At 51.0% G+C, this 20,354-nt stretch overlaps 2 protein-coding genes across 2 annotated transcripts; one reads left to right on the plus strand and one right to left on the minus strand.

The window, feature by feature from the left end:
- Positions 1-298: 298 nt before the first annotated feature.
- tefm (transcription elongation factor, mitochondrial) lies at positions 299-2,009 on the plus strand. Its single transcript, XM_035406300.1, has 4 exons — positions 299-437; positions 668-1,137; positions 1,222-1,371; positions 1,506-2,009. Exons 1-4 carry the CDS (start codon positions 395-397, stop codon positions 1,929-1,931), a joined length of 1,089 nt encoding a protein of 362 aa, XP_035262191.1. The 5' UTR covers positions 299-394; the 3' UTR covers positions 1,932-2,009.
- Positions 2,010-2,877: 868 nt separating this feature from the next.
- On the minus strand, positions 2,878-20,144 carry atad5b (ATPase family AAA domain containing 5b). Its single transcript, XM_035406299.1, has 23 exons — positions 19,725-20,144; positions 19,004-19,097; positions 17,082-18,874; positions 16,854-16,944; positions 16,566-16,733; positions 16,116-16,260; positions 15,931-16,009; positions 13,999-14,180; positions 13,727-13,875; positions 13,346-13,496; positions 12,489-12,845; positions 11,944-12,123; positions 11,512-11,657; positions 9,064-9,223; positions 8,412-8,627; positions 8,163-8,293; positions 7,465-7,558; positions 7,293-7,357; positions 6,441-6,630; positions 5,623-5,777; positions 4,530-5,389; positions 4,072-4,230; positions 2,878-3,305 (listed from the first exon to the last, which is right to left on the minus strand). The coding sequence occupies exons 2-23, from the start codon at positions 19,052-19,054 to the stop codon at positions 3,227-3,229; spliced, it is 5,601 nt and encodes a 1,866-aa protein (XP_035262190.1). The 5' UTR covers positions 19,055-19,097; positions 19,725-20,144; the 3' UTR covers positions 2,878-3,226.
- Between the last annotated feature and the right edge of the window lie 210 nt (positions 20,145-20,354).

Raw genomic sequence — 20,354 nt, forward strand, 5'->3', positions numbered from 1 at the left:
TTGAGTATAGACACGATCCAAGTTAATGAATATAGTTAATTTCGTGTATTTGATTGAATATAATGCATTTAAGAACAAAAAGTTTATTCTGGAATGGGTACATGAAATTAGGTACTAGCTCATGAATAGCAGAGCATGAGTTACAGTAGTACACATTTGCTTCCAGGTATCAGTTAGTCGAATTCCGTTGAATTTGTACGTCCCTCACACAAGGTACTCGGGCCAATTGGATCCGATTGCCAAAACAGCACGAACGGCAAAATCATGCGGAACGAAACTGTCCCGGAACCAAAAATGCATGTTCTCTTTTCTACCACGAAATATTTGCAGTTAGAGGACAGATCGAGGACGAAGTTCCGTTAACGCGTTTTCTCAGAGTAATGTTAACAGAAAAATGTGGATTGCCAGGCATCTTGTGTCTACAGTTGTTAAAAATGGTAAATAATGTAACCTTCGGAAATACCAATTGCAAACAGTTACTTTAAGAATCTATCGGATCTCATATTTTCACTACTTGAGTACCGTAAAAGTAGTAACGCTACTTTCGTAACGCAGGTTAGCTAAATGTATGTGTCAATAAACTAAATGTATGTGTTTGTAAGCTATCTGGGTATTCAATAAATAGACAAGTATTTTCACATTGCTGTGCATTGATGTTTTATTGTAGGGCATCATGGCTTATTCCACCGGTTCTTGGGCTCTCTGCCAGAACTGGAGCACAGATACCTCCACTGCACGTGCTGCTGGAGGAGTCGAATCTCAACGGCAGATTTTGATCTGTTGACTTCTACACTGTCCTCTAAGTTGTGTGAAGATGAAGGTAAGCCTCTGGACTGTCGTTACACTACAGAACAGCGAGCTGTCATTTTGCAACGTCTAAACACGGCCACGGAGAATGAGCTGGCAGAGGTCAAGCTCCTGAGAGGACGAAAATCGGTCAACATAGTGGAATACAGGACAAGAAATGGACCGTTTAAAGATCTGGAAAGCATAATAAATGTACCACTATTTAAACACAAGACAGCGATGATCGTTTTCAACTCCATCCTCAATCCACCCGAAAAAAAGGAGAGGCGGAAAACCAAAATTCAACTTGTTAAATTCATCAAGCCGGAGGTTGATCGGAAGTTACTTGAGGTGAGATTTATCCGGCAGCGTAACCTTAAAATCTATCCCTCATATTTCCACGTACTTTAATCAATGTTTATAAATGTCTTACAGGAGGCCAGCTGCATTGTGTCCATTGTATGTGGCACGGATAAGATAGCGTGGGCGCATGTAGATCGCGGTCTCAATGTTCTAGACTGGCAGCAGGAGAGCTGTCACAACTTCATGAAAGGGACTTACATGGCTTCTGCATACTTGGATGATGTAAGTAGGGAAAACCTGCAAGTACCTCTATTCTCAAACCTTTTATAGGTAAAGTTTAAAAGTGACTTGAGCTTTTTGTGCCCTGTCCAGTAACAAACGAGATGTGACGGTTCTTTTGTTTGGCCCATCCTTAGATTTCGTCGGTGGTGTCTCGAATGCCGAAAGCCGATTTATTTGTGGTGGAGAAGTGCGGGATCACCGTGCAGAACACGTCCCTGTACCCCGTGATGGCGCACCTCCGGACGGTGGAGGCCATGCTCTTCGCCTTGCTGGGACAGCGGAGCGAGCCGGACGCTCCGCCCAAGGTGCTCAACATGGTGCGCACAGCGGTGGGCCGGCACTTCGGGCTGATGGTGGGCGAGGCGCGGACCAGTGGAGTGCAAATGGTGCGTCAGATGATGACGGACTCTGTGACGCAGAAGAGCCCGCGCGTCTCATTTCCGCATTCCCTAGTGGTGCGCTACAGGCACGCATTCCAGCTAGGGGTCCGGAAAAGCGGGGATGAACTATGCGATGCCTTGTTGCAGGCGGTAGCTTTCTACGAGAAACTCAATGAGTGAGACAGGACAACCCCCCCTCCCTCCCTCATTTCCTGGGCAACATAGCTCAGGAGGTAAGACCGATTGTCTGGCAGTCGGAGGGCTGCCGGTTCAAACCCCGCCCTGGGCGTGTCGAAGTGTCCTTGAGCAAGACACCTAACCCCTAATCCCTAACTGCTCTGGCGAATGAGAGGCATCAATTGTAAAGCACTTTGGATAAAAGCGCTATATAAATGCAGTCCATTTACCATTTCTCACTTTCTATCCAGTACTAGTGCTGGTACATGGAGCTAACAGGGTCATACATAATACATATGAACTCTGTGATCCTTTTTGGAACCAAAGGTCTGAATGCCTGTACTTTGTTCTAAGCAGCTCTTGTAAAAATCCAGATCTACCCGTTTTTTCAACCCTAGCGTTCAGAAAGCATTGCACTGGAGCATAGGCCACGGTTCAGCAGAGAACTGTCCCATCATGCACTCAGGCTGTGCCCTCAATATCTCACTCCACACTGCAAAGCCTGTGTGAACTGATTAAAATGGCGTCTCAACAGTATTTTGTATCGACCGCCTCTTGGTTTACATACGCCTCCAGTTCCTAGTTGTTAATTCTTGCATTTTCCCAATTTGCCTGGATGTCCAATATTAGCACACTGTTGCTTCAGAGGTTGGGTATTGAGGGTAAGCCATGATGCTTGTCCAGCTGATCTACTGACACCAACTCATTCAGCTGTGCAGCGTCAGCAGTGTAGTTTGTTAGAGTTCGGTGATGTGAACTTTATTCTGAAAACTCCCTTACCCACTTAACGACATTACTCAAACCCTTAAAGGGATGCACTCCAGCCTTGATTTCTCACGTGTGAGGAAATGAGGAGTTTTTAAAGGAAATGTCAGTGCCTTACACATTTAGCAGAAAGAAACGCATGTCCCCCCCCCCCCCCCTTACCACAGGAAGGGAAACGGCCCTATAGCTTTTTACAGATGCAAAAATTTATTTCAATTTCTTCACTCAATTCATCTGTACATAGAAGCTGCTGGAGATTTAACAATGATTGTATTAGAAGTTTGCTGTCAAACAAGAGGTAAATTTATTTGATATTTTTAAAAAAATCAGAGTGCTAAACAGTACAAAAATACACAACTTTACATACGACTTGTTGCCGTCTGTACAAAGCCACTGCAAGAATAAAAACAAACCGAAAAAAAAAAAAATTACTCTGACTTGCATATAGTATATGAGCACCTGTGGAAATCACTGTACAGAGGATTACATGGAAGAAGACATTACATGATGAGAAAGGAAGACCGGTGTTCACATCAGGGGAAATCAGCTGCCAGGAGCTGGACAGTGTTTTTTGAGAGGCCGAGGTGAATAGAATCCAGATAATGCAGAAACCTGGAAGGGAGACAAGACAAGCGTCACTAGACAGCAAAACTGAATCACTTGGTACCTCTGGCCCCCAGTACTTTAAAAAAAAAAAAAAAAAAATGTAGCTGGATCTACACCATGTGACTACCCTGCCATTTGGTTTCTCAGTATGCAGTATAAAAAAAAGAAAGTAAAGAATTGTCTACATTTGAGGTAGTGGGTAGAGCCAGAGGTAGTTTCACATGCCAGCCTAAAGCTTGTGGGCGAGCTGTTCACACAGAACACAAAGGGCTTGCTCACTTTAGTCACGAAGACTAAAACCACACCCTGAATAGTCTTTCAGTCTACTGTACCTGTTTTTATTCATAATTTGTCACAGGCCTTTTTTTTTTATAACCAAATATTTGATATGAGGGATAATAATCACAGATAATAAAAACTGGATAGAAATGAGGACCAAGGGGTGTATTCACAAGTCCTCACTTTTTTTTTTTTTTTCAAGGTATAAATTTTTACATTCTATGATCCTACATGATGACGAACCAAAATACGCTATTATTTGGCTGAGGTCAGTGTGGTGAAGTTTCCTTGTCTGTGTAGAGCTTGGCACCTGCTCAATGACGAAGAAAGGGAAGGACTTCTAGCCCAGGACGCACAACCCAGCGCACAGATCTTCCTGAAGAAGCCACATTTTGATGTTCACACGCGCTTCCTTCAGAATTTAGAGATCAGGTAACTGCTAGCGTGCGCGGCGCACAAACGCCCCGCAGCAGACCAGGGAAGGGCGGCTCACCTGCGCTTCACCTTGCCCTGCTCCTTCGCCCTCTCCGACCGGCAGACCGAACGCAGGAAAGGCAGGTAGTCCGTGGCCGTGGCCGGCTTGTTGCCTAGCGTGCCGAAAGCTCTGCTGGTTAGCACGGTCTTCATGACGTCGCAACGCCTCTGCGTCACGCTGCGAAATAGGGGAAGGGAAAACAAAACAAAAAAACCACAACTCAGTACACTGAAAGCTAATTATTTAGGGCAAATAATCTCCAAACTAATGTATCAAGTAGGGATCATATCTAATGCGCGACCATGTTAGGATAGAACGTAAAATTAAGTTTTGCTGAAATAAAGCACCGTGTGACTATTTCCCCCTGTCAAATGCAGTTCAAATAAAAATATTTAAATGTTGGGAGTAATCATAGGAAATGTTATCACTCAAAACAGCGCTAAAAGTTAGGCCGGAGAAGGAAGGAAGGCACTCACGTGGGTTCACACGGGCTGGTCTGGCAGAAGCTCAGGCCCGTTCTGTGGGGGCCCACGGGGAGGGTGAGCTGGCCGACGCCTGGCTCCCCCAGCTCGGCCTGCAGCCCCTGGGGCTCGGCCCACGCCTCCGAGACCCTGGACCGGCACCTGCGGAAGCTCATGCTCTCCACCGCGGCCCGAATCTGCGCGGAGCTCCCCCAGCAGGCCCCGCTCGCGTCCTCCACCCTCGGCTCGTCCGACAGCCCGTTCTTCACCGCGGCCCCCGTCCAGCCGAACGCCCCCGGCCTGCAGGCGCCCTCCGGCTGCCAGCGCTGGTGATGCAGGGACGAGTCCAGGAAAGACATGTGGTCCATGAACTCCGCCAAGGAGCCCAGGCAGCTGGAGACCAGCTCGGAGCGCCTCTGCTCCTCCGGGGAGAGGTCTGCCTTCTTCGGCCGGAGGGGCCCGGGTCCTGGCGGAGGCGCCTCCGCGGCGGGGTCTGGCCGAGGCGCGTCGGCGCCGGCGGAGGGCTCCTCCGCTTCGGAGGCGGGGGCGCCGTGAAGTTTCGGCAGGGAGAGGAAGCCGTCGTCCGAGTCGGAGTCGGACTGAAACAGATCCCTGTCCGTCAAACCCGAGCGCTTCCTGCCCCGCATCCTGGAGGACGCCTTCACCGGGCTCGCCTCCTCCTCCTCCGCCGGCGCGGCGCTCCGCGGCTCCGCTTTGAGCGCCCCCTGCTGGCCGAGGAGGGGTCGCTGCAGGGCGCAGACGGGCAGGGGCAGGAGCGCTTCCATGTTGGAGTACAGCAGGTCCACACCCCTGCCCCAGCTCTCCACCAGCAGCTCCAGACACCTGCTGCTCTGTGGCTCTGCTGAGGATGAGCACTGAACACAGAAGGCATTCGATCAGACACAGGCTGGCAGAGATGGGTTCATTTCCCTACAGAAACACTTTGCAGATATCCATTTAATGGGTTTAGAAAAATCCACTTATGAGCTTAAGATCTGTGACTGCAGATCATCAGTCAGTCTAAACAGTACAAGGGCAGTGAGTGATGGTTTGCATTTCATAGTCACAACACCTGGGCTAATCTTAAAGACAAGGCAGGGCAAACTACCTTGAGCATGTCAGACAGGTCCTGTGGACCATCGATGTTCAGGATTCCCAGCAGGCTTTCGGTGCATCTGGAGTCACAGGAAGTGGAGCTGGCTGCCGGCTCCTCGTCTGCCAGCTTTGCTGCACCCGCAGACCCCGTCTCCCCCTGAGTGACAGCTGCAAACCGCGCAGAGGGGAAAGCACAGCAACCCAGGCCCGTTAAAGCAGGCTTCTCCAGGCCATCCCAAAGCTGGCCATCACTGCTGCACCACTGTGGAGTGCCATTTTCACTTCGCTCTAACGTAGGGCTGGGCGATATGGACAAAATCAAATATCACAATATTTTTGACCAAATACCTCGATATCGTGAAGATATTGTGGGGATGACTACTGGTACTTTCACAAAATAAAACAATGAGATTTTTGATAAATAATCATCAGTAATGCCTACGTAATAACTAAGTGGGTAAAGGCAAATAATAGAACAGCTAGAACAGTCAGGTAAGTTCAGAAAATTACATCACTTCACTGTAATGCTGCCTTTAAAACCAGGAAAAGACAACACTTACGCCATATCACGATATTACGATATAAAAAATCCCAGATGATATGTAGTCTCATATCACGATATCGACATATTTCCCAGCCCGACTCTAATGTCTCTGTAAGCACTTTGCACTACAACTACACTGACTATGGTTAAGCTGTCATCACCCTCATCATTATTACAGCAACCGGCGAGGTTCCCGCAGGTGAAACTGGGCCGTTGGCTGGACGTCCCTACCCCCGCCCCCCCCCCCCCCCCCCTCCCCTCCCCTCCCCTCCCCTCCCCGTGCGTACCTGCGGGCTCCAGGGCCGGGAGGGGCCTGTGGGGGCCCGGCCCCCCTCCGCTGCGCACCCAGAACTGCAGGTGCAGCAGGCTCTGGCGGATGTCGCCGCGGTTCCAGCGCAGCAGGGAGGAGAGGTCCCGCGCGTCCGTCCTCACGCCCTCCGCCAGGCACAGCAGCCGCAGGTAGCTCGTCACGTTCGCCTGCCAGACGGCCGTTACAAGAGCGTGACCCACCAGAGACCCACACATTACATTACATTACATTACAGGCATTTAGCAGACGCTCTTATCCATTACATTACAGGCATTTAGCAGACGCTCTTATCCAGAGCGACTTACACAACTTTTTACATATGGGGGGGACATAGCTCAGGAGGTAAGACCGATTGTCTGGCAGTCGGAGGGTTGCCGGTTCAAACCCCACCCTGGGCGTGTCGAAGTGTCCTTGAGCAAGACACCTAACCCCTAACTGCTCTGGCGAATGAGAAGCATCAATTGTAAAGCGCTTTGGATAAAAGCGCTATATAAATGCAGTCCATTTACCATTCATTTACATAGCATATTACATTGTATCCATTTATACAGCTGGATATATACTGAAGCAATGCAGGTTAAGTACCTTTGCTCAAGGGTACAACGGCAGTGTCCTTACCCGGGAATCGAACCTGCGACCTTTCGGTTACAAGCCCAGTTCCTTACCCACTGTGCTACACTTCGTCCGTACACACACACACACCGGCTCAACGCTCAACGCAAGCCCTTCTGCTGTTCGGGTCGGCACGTACACCGCTTTTGAAACACGCCGGCAAGCATGAATAAAATCAGATAAAAAAATATCACACACTAAGGCTCGCTGAACTTACCGCTGAAGGCGTTTTAAAGTGGATCTCCTCAAAATTTCCATCGAACATCTCACTAAATGTAGGATCTGTGGACAAGGATTAGATGCGTTTTATTTTATTTATGTTGATCACAGCACTGTAACATCACTAGATCACAAACTGGCTGAATGGTTCTTGGAGAAAATGCGCTCACCGCTAGTGGTCAGAATCACAGGTCTCTTGGTTGTGGTCATGAAGGTTTTGATCGCAGCCAGGAATCCGGAATCGTCGTCAAAAATGACATCGACCTGGAGAACAGAGGCCCGAGTTGGATGACTGTGTGGAGGCCAGAGACGGTGGCTAGCCCGTCTGTCTTACATTTAATTACGTTTATTTATTTTATTCAGGATAACAGTTTATCTCCCAGTCTAAAACAATGAAACACAGCCGATTTGGGTATGCTAGTTGTTCCATCATATGCTTTAGAGCAGTGGTTCTTAGGGCTCTCCTCCGGTACCTCGAGCTGGATCCAGGTACTTGACGTGTTCCACCTCAAGCACACCTGATACAACTAATCAAGCCCTTGTTTAGCTGCATCAGGTGTGTTTGAGATAAGAAACATCAAATACACCTGGATCTGACTGGGGCAACCCGTTCCAGAGAAAGGTTTGAAGACCACTGCTTTAAAGAGTACATTATTTGGATTGGGCAGCGCCAGGAACAGGCATTTTAAGCTCTTTATAGTGTTACATACAACCACACTGCCCCCTAAAGAATTTGCACTAGACTTCCTATGCATCTCAGACATAGAGCACAAAGCAACTGAAACAGGGCTCCTGGGTGGCAGTGTTGGCACACGTGCAGGCTGGGCCCTATGGAGTCCAGGACGTGGGCTGGACTTGGTCACAGTACCTCCTCAAAGAGAATGAGCGACGTGGCGGCCTTTTTGTTCTGCTCCTCCGTCGGGGGCTCCTTCTTGTCACATGACGGTTTGGCCTTCGGGACACTCTCCTTCGTTTTTACCGGTTTTTGAGGAACGGATTCTGTGGTGGGACAGAAAGATCCATTCCGAGTGAGTGACAGAACCCGCTATTCACGGCGAACACGCTGGACATTCCTCCCCCGCTCCCCCGTGCTGTGCTGACAGTGCATTTTATTCACCATTTTGTGGCGGGTCGTCCCGAGCGCTCGGGTCTCTGCCCTTGGCTTTGCCGGCCATTTTGAAGAAGCTGGCCAGTGAAGTGGGGGCCAGCGCTCCTCTCTTTGGCTGCCTGCCCGTGGGATGGAGAGGTTTCCTGGGGTAGGACACAATCTTCCTGGGGGAGGACACGACCTTCCTGGGGGAGGGCAGAACCTTCCTGGGGGAATTCACCTTCCCTGCGAGTGAAAAATGCACATGGGGCATTACCATACACTGGGTCCCTCATCGCAAAAAAAAAAAACTACGGAAATGGACTATGGATATCGTTTATTAGTATTTTCATTGGCAGATACCTCATCCAGTGTGACTTACGCATGGCTTAAAACATGCGCATATCCTAAGAGCACAAGAACAAGAGCACGGCTACAGAATAACAAGTAACACCAGGCAATAGTATACAACCACAGATTCATACATGTGCATAGGTCATTTCTCATCACCAGGGGAAAAAAAAAAACACTTAAAGAGTATATCATAAGTATGAAGCATGACTAAGTGGCAAGTGCAGAATATTGTGGAGATAATAAAAGAGGACTGAGATTATGATCTCGGTTTAGGACTTCACTGCAGAACTTGAAAAGGGCAGGGGGGTAACAGAGACTAAAGGCTCACGTGGGGAAAAGGCAGGCCTGGCGGTGCTGTAGCTGCTGAAGTAGGAAGGCTTGTGGGCGTTCACCCCCTGGATGTCCACCTGGTGCGACTGAGTGGCCTCCTTCAGCTGGGACAGGATCTGGCGCCCACTCCGCTGGGAGGATGCGTTCACCTCGAAAACCTGCCGGCAAACCCAGCCCCGGTCAGACAGGCGGTGCCGGGAGAGGGAGGCGTGCTCCAAGGTCAGCACTCCACTTTCCAGTCACACCGTACATACACAAGTCTGTACATACAGTCACACCGTACATACACAACTCTGAACATACAGTCACACCGCACATACACAACTCTGTACATACAGTCACACCGCACATACACAACTCTGTACATACAGTCACACCGTACATACACAACTCTGTACATACAGTCACACCGTACATACACAACACTGAACACATACAGTCACACCGTACATACACAACTCAAATCACAAAACAGCTCGAGGGACATACACATAGACTTTCTGTTGAATAGCAGTGTGAGGTTCATCGCAGTTATAATAAGAAACACAGCAGTTTTCACTGGAAAGAGTTCTGAACATTCTAGACCCTACATCCTTCCTTTAATGGTAAAGGTACAAGGTTTGTGATGCAGACAGTATAAGATTTGTGATGTAGAACATATGACTTTTGTGGTGGTAGTTTTGTAGTGAAGGTTTGTAGTGATGACCATACAAGGTTTGTGATGCAGACTGTCTGAGGTTTGTGATGCAGACTGTATGATGTGATGCAGATAGTATGAGTTTCGTGATGCAGACTGTATAAGGTTGCAGTGCAGACTGCATGAGGTTTATAGTGCAGACTGTCTGAGGTTTGTGATGCAGACTGTAGGATGTTGTGGTGCAGACTGTATAAGGTTAGTGGTGCAGACCGTATGAGGTTTATAGTGCAGACTGTATGAGGGTAGTGGTGCAGACTGTGAGGTTAGTGATGCAGACCGTAGGAGGTTAGTGGTGCAGGTCATATGAGGTGTGTGGTGCAGACCGTATGAGGTTTGTGGTACAGACTGTATGAGGTTTGTGATTCAGACTGTATGTAGTTTGTGATGCAGACCATATGAGGTGTGTGGTGCAGACTGTATGAGGTTTATAATGTAGACTGTCTAAGGTTTGCGGTGCAGACCCTATGAGGTTAGTGATGCAGACCGTATGATTTAGTGATGCTGACTGTATTAGGTGAGTGATGCAGACCGTATGATGTAGTGATGCAGACTGTATGAGGTTTGTGATGCAGACTGTATGAGGTTTGTGGTGCAGACTGTATGAGGTTTGTGATGCAGACCGTATGAGGTTTATAGTGCAGACCTTATGATGTAGTGATGCAGACTGTATGAGGTTTGTGATGCAGACTGTATGAGGTTTGCGGTGCAGACTGTACGAGGTTTGTGATGCAGACTGTATGATGTTGTGATGCAGACTGTATGAGGTTTGTGATGCAGACCGCATGAGGTTTGCAGTGCAGACCGTATGAAGTTTGTGATGCAGACCGTAGGAGGTTTGTGATGCAGACCGTATGAGGTTTGCGGTGCAGACCATATGAGGTTTGTGATGCAGACCTCATGAGGTTTGCGGTGCAGACTGTATGAGGTTTGTGATGCAGGTGCAGACTGTATGAGGTTTGTGATGCAGACCGTATGAGGTTTATGGTGCAGACTGTAGGGGTTTGTGATTCAGACCGTATGTAGTTTGTGATGCAGACCGTATGGGGTTTGTGATTCAGACCGTATGTAGTTTGTGATGCAGACCGTATGGGGTTTGTGATGCAGACCGTATGAGGTTTGTGATGCAGAACGTATGAGGTTTGTGATGCAGACTGTATGAGGTTGCGGTGCAGACCGTATGAGGTTTGTGGTGCAGACTGTATGAGGTTTGTGATTCAGACTGTATGTAGTTTGTGATGCAGACCGTATGAGGTGTGTGGTGCAGACTGTATGATGTTTGTGGTGCAGACCGTATGATGTAGTGATGCCGACTATGAGGTTTGTGGTGCAGACTGTATGATGTAGTGATGCAGACTGTATGAGGTTGCGGTGCAGACCGTATGAGGTTTGTGATGCAGACCGTATGAGGTTTGTGATGCAGACTGTATGAGGTTGCGGTGCAGACCGTATGAGGTTTGTGGTGCAGACTGTATGAGGTTTGTGATGCAGACTGTATGAGGTTTGCGGTACAGACTGTATGAGGTTTGTGGTGCAGACTGTATGAGGTTTGCGATGCAGACTGTATGAGGTTTGCGGTGCAGACTGTATGAGGTTTGTGGTGCAGACTGTATGAGGTTTGTGATGCAGACCGTATGAGGTTTGTGATGCAGGTGCAGACTGTATGAGGTTTGTGATGCAGACTGTGTGATGTTTGTGATGCAGACCGCATGAGGTTTGCGGTGCAGACCGTATGAGGTTTATAGTGCAGACCTTGAAGCCCAGCTCCTGAGCACAGGCGTACACGGCAGCAGTCTTCCCCACTCCAGGAGGACCTGTGATCAGCAGGGTGTTACCCAGCAGCTCTTCCCCGTCCTCCACATCACCCTCACCCCGGAAATCACCGCAGTCCCAGGAGTCTGCAAGTCCACCAAACACACCAATTCAATATCCCGTCTCCCATCCTGAATGAATCTAGTTTGAGTAGCATACTGGGGCCAAGGCCAGCGCCATTGTTTTCCTGAAAAATGGAAGGGATTTCGAGACTAGGGCTCAGGAATTTGTTTCAGAAATTGACTTTTCCAAATTCCAGGGGCAATTGTAGCTTCAGCTTAACAATGGATTTGGATTTTTGGGTACAGAATGAAGCTTTTGTGTTTACGCCATCCAGATCAGACTTGGTGGTTTTTTAAATTTTTTATATACCATTGCTGTTGTCCTCTTGTTTCTTCTCCTTCCGATTCCTCCTCTCTTCACGGTCGGCTCTCTGTTTCCACTCCTCCAGCCAGCTGCGCAGCCTCTTCACCGCGGCCGAATTCCCGACGACCTCGTTGGAGTGCTGGGGCTGATACTTCTCCGTCCACAACACGTCCTCCCTCACACATTCTACATGGGGGGGGGGGGGGGGGTAAAACCCAATAAACAGCTCAGAGCTGCACAAACGAAAAACCGCAAGCACTGACAGAAGATTTATGAGTCAGCCGGAAAGCGAACAGTGTAATGCGAATCTAAATTAATTCACAGAACCACACCAGTATTTTCAGGGGGTCTAGTGTGGCATTTAATAGCCCAGTGGATCCCGGAAAACCACTGTGTATAAATACTATAGAGCTGCTCAATGCTCAAACAGGAGTGGAAAAGTAGTGAAAACTGCAGCAGATATTGTCTGAAGAAACAAGGGCTATCGGACATAAGGCAAGGGCCATCAGACAGCCAGTATGCCCAAACCCGACCCAGGCTCGCAGTGTTACCTCTCTCAGCCTGCCCGGGCGGCGGCGTGTCCTCCAGCAGGATCACGGGGCCTTTGTGGGCCGGCGTTCGCTCCGCGGCGTCGGCCTCGGCCTCCTGGCGCGGCTGCCCGCCCCCGCGCGCCCGGCTGAGCCGCCCCCTGCCCGCCGGTGCCCGGGCGGGGGGGTCCGGCGGCCCCGTGGCGGCCGGGGGGTCGTCCGCTATCACGATGGCCTCCCGCTCCCCTCGCGCAGACCTCCTTCGTTTGGGCACCTTCTGGACCCCCTCCCCCTCCCCCTCCCCGTCCCGCCTGCGTTTGCGCTTCCCGCCCAGCTCAGGGGCCTCTGGGAGGCTGGGGGTTTCGGGGTCTCCGTCCGCCTCTGAATACCACCAGAGAAGAGACGCAGCGTAAGTTTAGAGACCAGGGCTGCGACATAAACATAATAATCTGCCATAAGTCCATCCAATCAAATGCTGTGTGGAGCTGAAGGACTCGTACCCAGACACTTACAGCAGTGCAGTGTTTCTTAATAAACACAATCAGCAGTTTTAACTAGCGATAGTGGGCAAAGCAGCTAATCGGTGAACCTGACCGATATTATAGCCACCTAGCCAATGTTACAGCAAGTAAGTTGGCCTCATTTAGATTAGTTTACACATTTTCCACAAAATGTGTTTGGCAGCATTCCATCAATTTGAATTTTTCAGTTGAGCGAGCGGGTTACAAATGGGGTGGAAGTTGTTTAGGGACATCACCACGCCGTCCAGCTCGCTTTCGCTTCTCTGCTCGCCGCCAGAGGATTTAAAACACCCTTTACGCGTACCACTCTTCACAACTGGCCTGTGCGCGCCTCCGGACTGGCCCCGCCCCCTTCCTCACCGGCAGACGCGGGCTGCAGGAGGTGCTCCTCGCGCCTCCTCAGGAACCAGGCGAAGAACCGGCGCACGGGGAACGGGGGGTTGGACGCCCTGATCTCCTCCAGCAGGCGTCTGCGGACGTCCTCAGAGAAATCCTGCCTCCAGCCAGAGCCCTGCGTCACAGGACCGGGCAAAAAGAGCCCCAGGTAACATCCGTACGTATGCCACAAAATGGTGTAGCGCATCTACACAAATCAATGATTCAGGGTAACATTTTTAAAAAAGCTCTCAATAATTAATCTATACATTTCTGGGGGCCCACACCACCACTTCAGTTCCTAATAAACTCAACGGCAGAATCGCAGCACCTCAGGTGTGATCTTAAATAAAACCCACAGCTCACCTTGTCCATATGGGCTCTGAGGGCAGGCTCAGTCTTTATGCAGTCCAGCGCTCCTGGGGGCAGAAGAGGTCTTGGGGGCTCCAGACCAGCTCCATTCAGGCGTTTCAACAGTGGGGACCCAGGCCACGGCAGGCCCCAAAAAGGACACTCTACAAAAAAAATAAAGGACAAATTAATTTTTTACATACGACGGACTGGAGAATGACCAAATGGCCTGCGGTGGGGCGAACTCCACAGCGGGCTCGCTCCTGAAACGGCAGAGCCGGGCTCACCTGGAGGCCTCTGCAGCACGTGCACCGTGGCCTGGAAGGAGGCGCAGGCCAGGGAGTAGGCGTCGCGGCTGGCCGTGGTCCTCGCCACCTGCCTCTTGAAGGACTCCGGCAGGCCGCTCATCAGGAAGTCCCGGCGGGCTCTGAACTCCTCGTCGTCCTGGGAGTTCTCTGAGCCCTCCCGACTGCGGGTGAGGGACGAACACAACCCCGTAAGGAGCACAGCTTAAACACAGGGGGCCACAACAACCCCGTAAGGAGCACAGCTTAAACACAGGGGGCCACAACAACCCCGTAAGCAGCACAGCTTAAACGCAGGGGCCGCAGCAACCCCATAAGCATCACAGCTTAAACACAGGGGGCCACAACAACCCCGTAAGCAGCACAGCTTAAACACAGGGGGCCACAACAACCCCATAAGCATCACAGCTTAAACACAGGGGGCCACAGCAACCCCATAAGCATTACAGCTTAAACACAGGGGGCCACAACAACCCCATAAGCATCACAGCTTAAACACAGGGGCCACAACAACCCCATAAGCATCACAGCTTAAACACAGGGGGCCACAACAACCCCGTAAGGAGCACAGCTTAAACACAGGGGGCCACAACAACCCCGTAAGCAGCACAGCTTAAACGCAGGGGCCGCAGCAACCCCATAAGCATCACAGCTTAAACACAGGGGGCCACAACAACCCCGTAAGCAGCACAGCTTAAACACAGGGGGCCACAACAACCCCATAAGCATCACAGCTTAAACACAGGGGGCCACAGCAACCCCATAAGCATTACAGCTTAAACACAGGGGGCCACAACAACCCCATAAGCATCACAGCTTAAACACAGGGGTCACAGCAACCCCGTAAGCAGCACAGCTTAAACACAGGGGGCCACAACAACCCGGTAAGCATCACAGCTTAAACACAGGGGGCCACAACAACCCGGTAAGCATCACAGCTTAAACACAGGGGGCCACAACAACCCTGCAAGCAGCACAGCTTAAAAACAGGGGCCACAGCAACCACATAAGCAGCACAGCTTAAACACAGGGGGTCACAGCAACCCTGTAAGCAGCACAGCTTAAACACAGGGGGCCACAGCAACCCCATAAGCCTCACAGCTTAAACACAGGGGGCCACAACAACCCCATAAGCAGCACAGCTTAAACACATGGGGGCCACAACAACCCCGTAAGCAGCACAGCTTAAACACAGGGGGCCACAGCAACCCCATAAGCACCACAGCTTAAACACAGGGGGCCACAACAACCCTGTAAGCAGCACAGCTTAAACACAGGGGGCCACAACAACCCTGTAAGCAGCACAGCTTAAACACAGGGGGCCACAGCAACCCCGTAAGCAGCACAGCTTAAACACAGGGGCCACAACAACCCTGTAAGCAGCACAGCTTAAACACAGGGGGCCACAGCAACCCCGTTAGCACCACAGCTTAAACACAGGGGGCCACAACAACCCTGTAAGCAGCACAGCTTAAACACAGGGGGCCACAACAACCCTGTAAGCAGCACAGCTTAAACACAGGGGGCCACAGCAACCCCGTAAGCAGCACAGCTTAAACACAGGGGGCCACAACAACCCTGTAAGCAGCACAGCTTAAACACAGGGGGCCACAACAACCCCGTAAGCAGCACAGCTTGAACACAGGAGCCACAGCAAGACACAATACACATGGGAAATTCTACACAGGTATCACCATTTGAGTTTTCTCAGACATACATGTACAGGGTTAACTACTGCCTCAGCTGTGCTCCAGCAATACATGTCAGTATAAGGCAATTTTTAGACTAATGTTGTTTTTTTACTCGTTAAAACGACAACAGAAAAGCTCATGAGTTTGAGACAGTTACTGTGATCCATTTCCCCATCAAAACAACGATCGCCGAATGAGCTCTGGCCTCGGGGAGACGATTTACCTGCTGTCGTCAAGTATGGAGATGACCGCTGACGGCTTCGGAGGCTTCTTCCCCAGAAACACGGCGGCCACTTTCGGGGCTACAAACAGGACAGAGAATCGCAAGTTTATCAACCTCTCCGCACGAGTAACCAGGAAACGGAGACTGAGAATGCGTTGCAGCTGCACGTAGCGCCGGTCGAGTACCTGCGCTGCTCTTGACCGCTCTGTTCTCAGCAGCGGTCCTTCCCAGAACATCGTTCAAACTGCGCAGGCGCTTCTGACCGCTGGCCTTGTCTTCGGCAGCGGGGGCTGGGCTGCTCTGCCCGTCCGGCAGGCACACGCTGGAGTCCTGCAAACGTAGAGCGCTTTCAGATCACGCACAGCAGCTCACGCACAGCAGGGTCGCACCGTGCGGCCCGCTCAGTCTTCAGCAGCTGCCCTCCCAGTCTGCCGCACGTTTATGGTTCGGTTTACGACCCAATACAACAATACAAGTTTCAGAACTGTAACGACTCACCAGGGCAAAATATTGATCTGATCACAGCTGCTAAACACATTTAGTTTATTTTCTTGATCCGGTCCCAAGTAAATGATAAATACTGGCCGGTAACATTTGTAACGGACGCAACGCCATTTCGGCTCCCGGCTCATTACCTCGTCCTCACAGGAGCTCTTCTGGACGTCCCGATTTCGGGACAGGCGCCTCACGGGGGCCTTACTGTCAGCGTTAGCCGCCGCCGCCGCCTTTTTGTTCTGCTGGAGAACCCGGGCCTTCTGGACCAGCTTTTTGGCCTGTTTCCTGTTCTTAGACACACTGGACTTCTGGAGTAAATAGGACAAAGAGCATGCCAGAAGTCAGGAGTGTCAGAGGTATATGGTGTAAAATTTGAGGTTACACTGTAATAGGCTTTAAAAATTGCAGATTGAGAAACTGAAACAAACCTGAACTGCTAAGGGACTCAGTATTTGCAAGTCATCTGCATCACCAGACTCATGGTGTTCGAAGTTTGGAAAGACACGTCGCAATCTCATCCTGGAAATGCAACAGAACAGACAACACTGAACTGCAAGGAGACAGGTGGAGGATGTGGCCAATTTAGCGCAACTCATTAAGACAAGTCTCCAAAGAATGACAGGAACCTCATTGGAGGAGTCAGATTTTAGGCTCACCTGATAGGGCTGCCCTTGGCATCGGGGGGAGAGATCATCTCGGCTCTGTACATGCCGTGCTTGGGCTTGCGTGTTCTGGGCGTGGAAGCCTCGGCTGAACAGTCCTCAGTGCCCCCCCGACCTTTCGACCTATCCCGACTCCTGGTTTTAGGGGGAGGCGTGGCCTCTTCCCGGGCAGGGGTGACACTGCAGGGGCGGGTCCGGGCAGACCTCCGGACAGGTCCCCCGCCAGCTGGTGTGGAAAAGGGCGTGTCTTTCGCGCCATCGCCGTCGGCCTCGCTCCCCACCTCGAGCAGCACCGGCTCCTCCAGCGCCGCAGCCGGGACGGGGACCACGGCTTCCTCCTGGGCTCTCTTCCTGCCACTTTTCCTGAGCTTGCCGCCTCGCTTCTGCCCAGCCCTGGCTGGCTTCTCCTGCTCCACCTTCAGGGCGGGGGTAGAGGCCTGGCCCTGCTCCTCCTGCGCGTCCTCCTCCTGCCTCTCTGCCTCCTCCGGCTGAGCGTCGTCCCCGGCCTCCCCCTGTTTGCCCGGGCCCTTCTTCGCTTTCCCCTTTCCGCTGTCCAGGCTGGCCTGCTTGAACGCGTTCATGAACTGCTTCCTCTCCGCCTGGCTGCACTTGGGCGCGGAGCTGGACTCGATGACGGACAGCTCCAGCTCGTCCTCCCGCAGGACCACGTTGGACCTCCGGACGGGACCCAGGGGCGGCTCGGGCTTCTCCTGGGGAGGGGGGGAACCCGTCGCTTTGCCCTCCCCGCCCTCGCTCCCTCGCCGCCGCCGCGTGAAGATGGACGCCAGCCTCTGGTCTGCAGCCCTGGCCAGCTCGGTCGCCGGGGAGACGGGGTGCACCTCAGCCTGGACGGTGAGCGTTCGTGGCGACACTTGCTGGGAAGGTCCGGGCTGGCCTTCGGCAGAAGGCGGTGCAGCCAACACCTCTGCTTTGTTCTCGGGGGTCTCCACACAGGCGCTGCTGTCCTCCTGGGTCTGACTCTGCACAAAGTCCTCAAAGGAGATGACGACGGTGCTGTTGTTTAGCTGAGAGGGCTCATCTGCTTTGCCCTCCAGGCTGGTGTCACACGGGGATCCATCAGCCTCTTGGGCCTCTGGTGAGCACTTCTGCAAACTGCATTTGGTCTTCCTGACAGGCTTGGCAACAGGCCTTCCCCTTTTCCTCTTGTCCCCTGGGGATGCCTGATCCAACAGCTGTACGGACGGACTGGGTCCCTCCTCCAGATGCTGCTCATCATCAGGGCTCCCTTCCGTGAGGCTCTCCCTGGCGCTCTTTTTGGGAAGGGTGCTTATCGGCGCAGGCTCCGCCCCGCTCGGGGTCTCGTCCACGACACAGTCGTCGCGGCTGATCTGAGCCAAGAGAGCCGCGGTTTCGCTGCCCAGGACCCCCGCGGCCTGCTTCCCTGCCGCCGCCGCCTCCGCCACCGCCCCGTCGCTGGAGCAGCTCGATTCGGACACCTCGATCACCTGCGGGGGCGTCTCAGCGAGTCCATCCCCAGCTGACGCGCTGAGCCTGGAGGGCCTGCCCGGCCTCCTGCCCCGCCTCAGCCTCTGGGGCTTGCGCGGCTTCGCAGGGCTCTCTCCACAGCCGGGCGGCTCGGGCTCCCTGTTCCTGTTCTCCTTGGTCTGCTCTGCAGTGCCGGCGCTGCTCTTCACCCCTGTCGGCGAAGTCTTGCCGAAGTAATCCAAGATATTGGACTTGGGGGGCGAGAAAGGCTTCGGCACGGGAGAGTAGTAGTTGGTGATCGTCTTAACAGGAGGTGCGTCTTTTCTTTGTCGTTTTCGGGGCTGTGAAAAAAACAAAACTGCTTGTTGGTGCCAAACTGGAACAAAGTAGGCTAGTTCAATTGACATAAAAGATGGCACCAGCTTATCCCATCACTGACTGGCACAAATCGGAAGATAGAACAAACCCACCTGAGTCTCAAAATCTTCAATAACAGAGGCCATAGCAACAGCCCCAGCCATAGCTTTAACAAGCCAGAGACCTGTGGCGTATGGCAGGACAGGGCTGTAAGGCACATCAGAGAGAAGACACACATCTTAAAACTTAACAAACGTGACCATCGTTAAATATCAACATTATACAAGCAGGCCAACATTATCGGACGTGCATAACAACGCGCAAGCATTTATCTTGCAGAGAAAATACCACAGGTCAGAAGTAGCTAACATTAGCTACCCTTGTTACGTTACCCGTCAAAATCAACAGTTTACATTTCCCAGACAGTTGACATAAGCTGTAACTGAAGAATGGATAAAGTTAGCGAACAGCTGACTATGACAGCCACCAATTTATGTGCGGTAACATTAGTCTAGCTAACTTCGCGTGTTAACGAGACATCTTAAATCAAACATTTGTCGGTCAGGTTATATTATGAGCTATTTTGCCTGCGAACTAACTTGGCTAGCTAGTTAAACGACTGGTTATGTTCACCGAGAAACACTACACTGTAGCTAAGTATTTATATGATGTACGATGAGTTTGTAGATTCATAGCATGTCAGCTAAGTTAACTCGCTAACTAGCTAGCTAGTCTAGTTCCCAAGGAAACAACACTGTTGGGAGCATTCTGGTTAGGAAGCGACACATAACTAAAATATAAAATTGTTATCGTAGCAAGGTTCAAGAAACTTACCGGCGTGTTAAATAATTTAATAGCTGTGCTAGTAACTCAGCAAGCTATGTTAAAGTCATTTTATTCTTCAGGTAATTCCAAGTGCTGCAGAAGATCCTCGCGCGAGACAGTTTAGTTAGCTAGCTAGCTGGCTACAAAGCCAAAGGGACAGGTTGCTTGAAACAGCAACTTAGCTTAAAACTGACATTATTGATCATACATAATTAACGTCCTTGGTTAAGCACTATCGGTATATCCAACGCTATAGCTGCCGTTTTAAATGTGAGCAAATAAACTAATATAAATAAGCTCGATGCTTTTTGAAAAGTGCGCCCAACTCTGTGTCTGCTTGGACAAATGGCGCCAAACGTCACTACCTTTGCGCAAAAAAAAAATCTACCAATCACAGAGCCGAAACTAGAAGAAGTCTGATGACGATGACAAGGCCGACCGAGACAGGACTTTATTTTTTTTTCACTAGAACAAAGACCTCCCCTGAAAGAAGACTGTCTACTTGTCATAAAGTGCTTGCGTTCATCTTCCCATGTCGATTTTTTTTTCATCCATTAAGTCAACGGGTGTCTAAATTTAATTTGGAATTACAGTCAGAAAGTCCATTCAAATAGAGGCAAAAAGAGGCATGAATGAATA

Source organism: Anguilla anguilla, chromosome 2, assembly GCF_013347855.1.
Source record: "Anguilla anguilla isolate fAngAng1 chromosome 2, fAngAng1.pri, whole genome shotgun sequence".
NCBI lineage: Eukaryota > Metazoa > Chordata > Actinopteri > Anguilliformes > Anguillidae > Anguilla > Anguilla anguilla.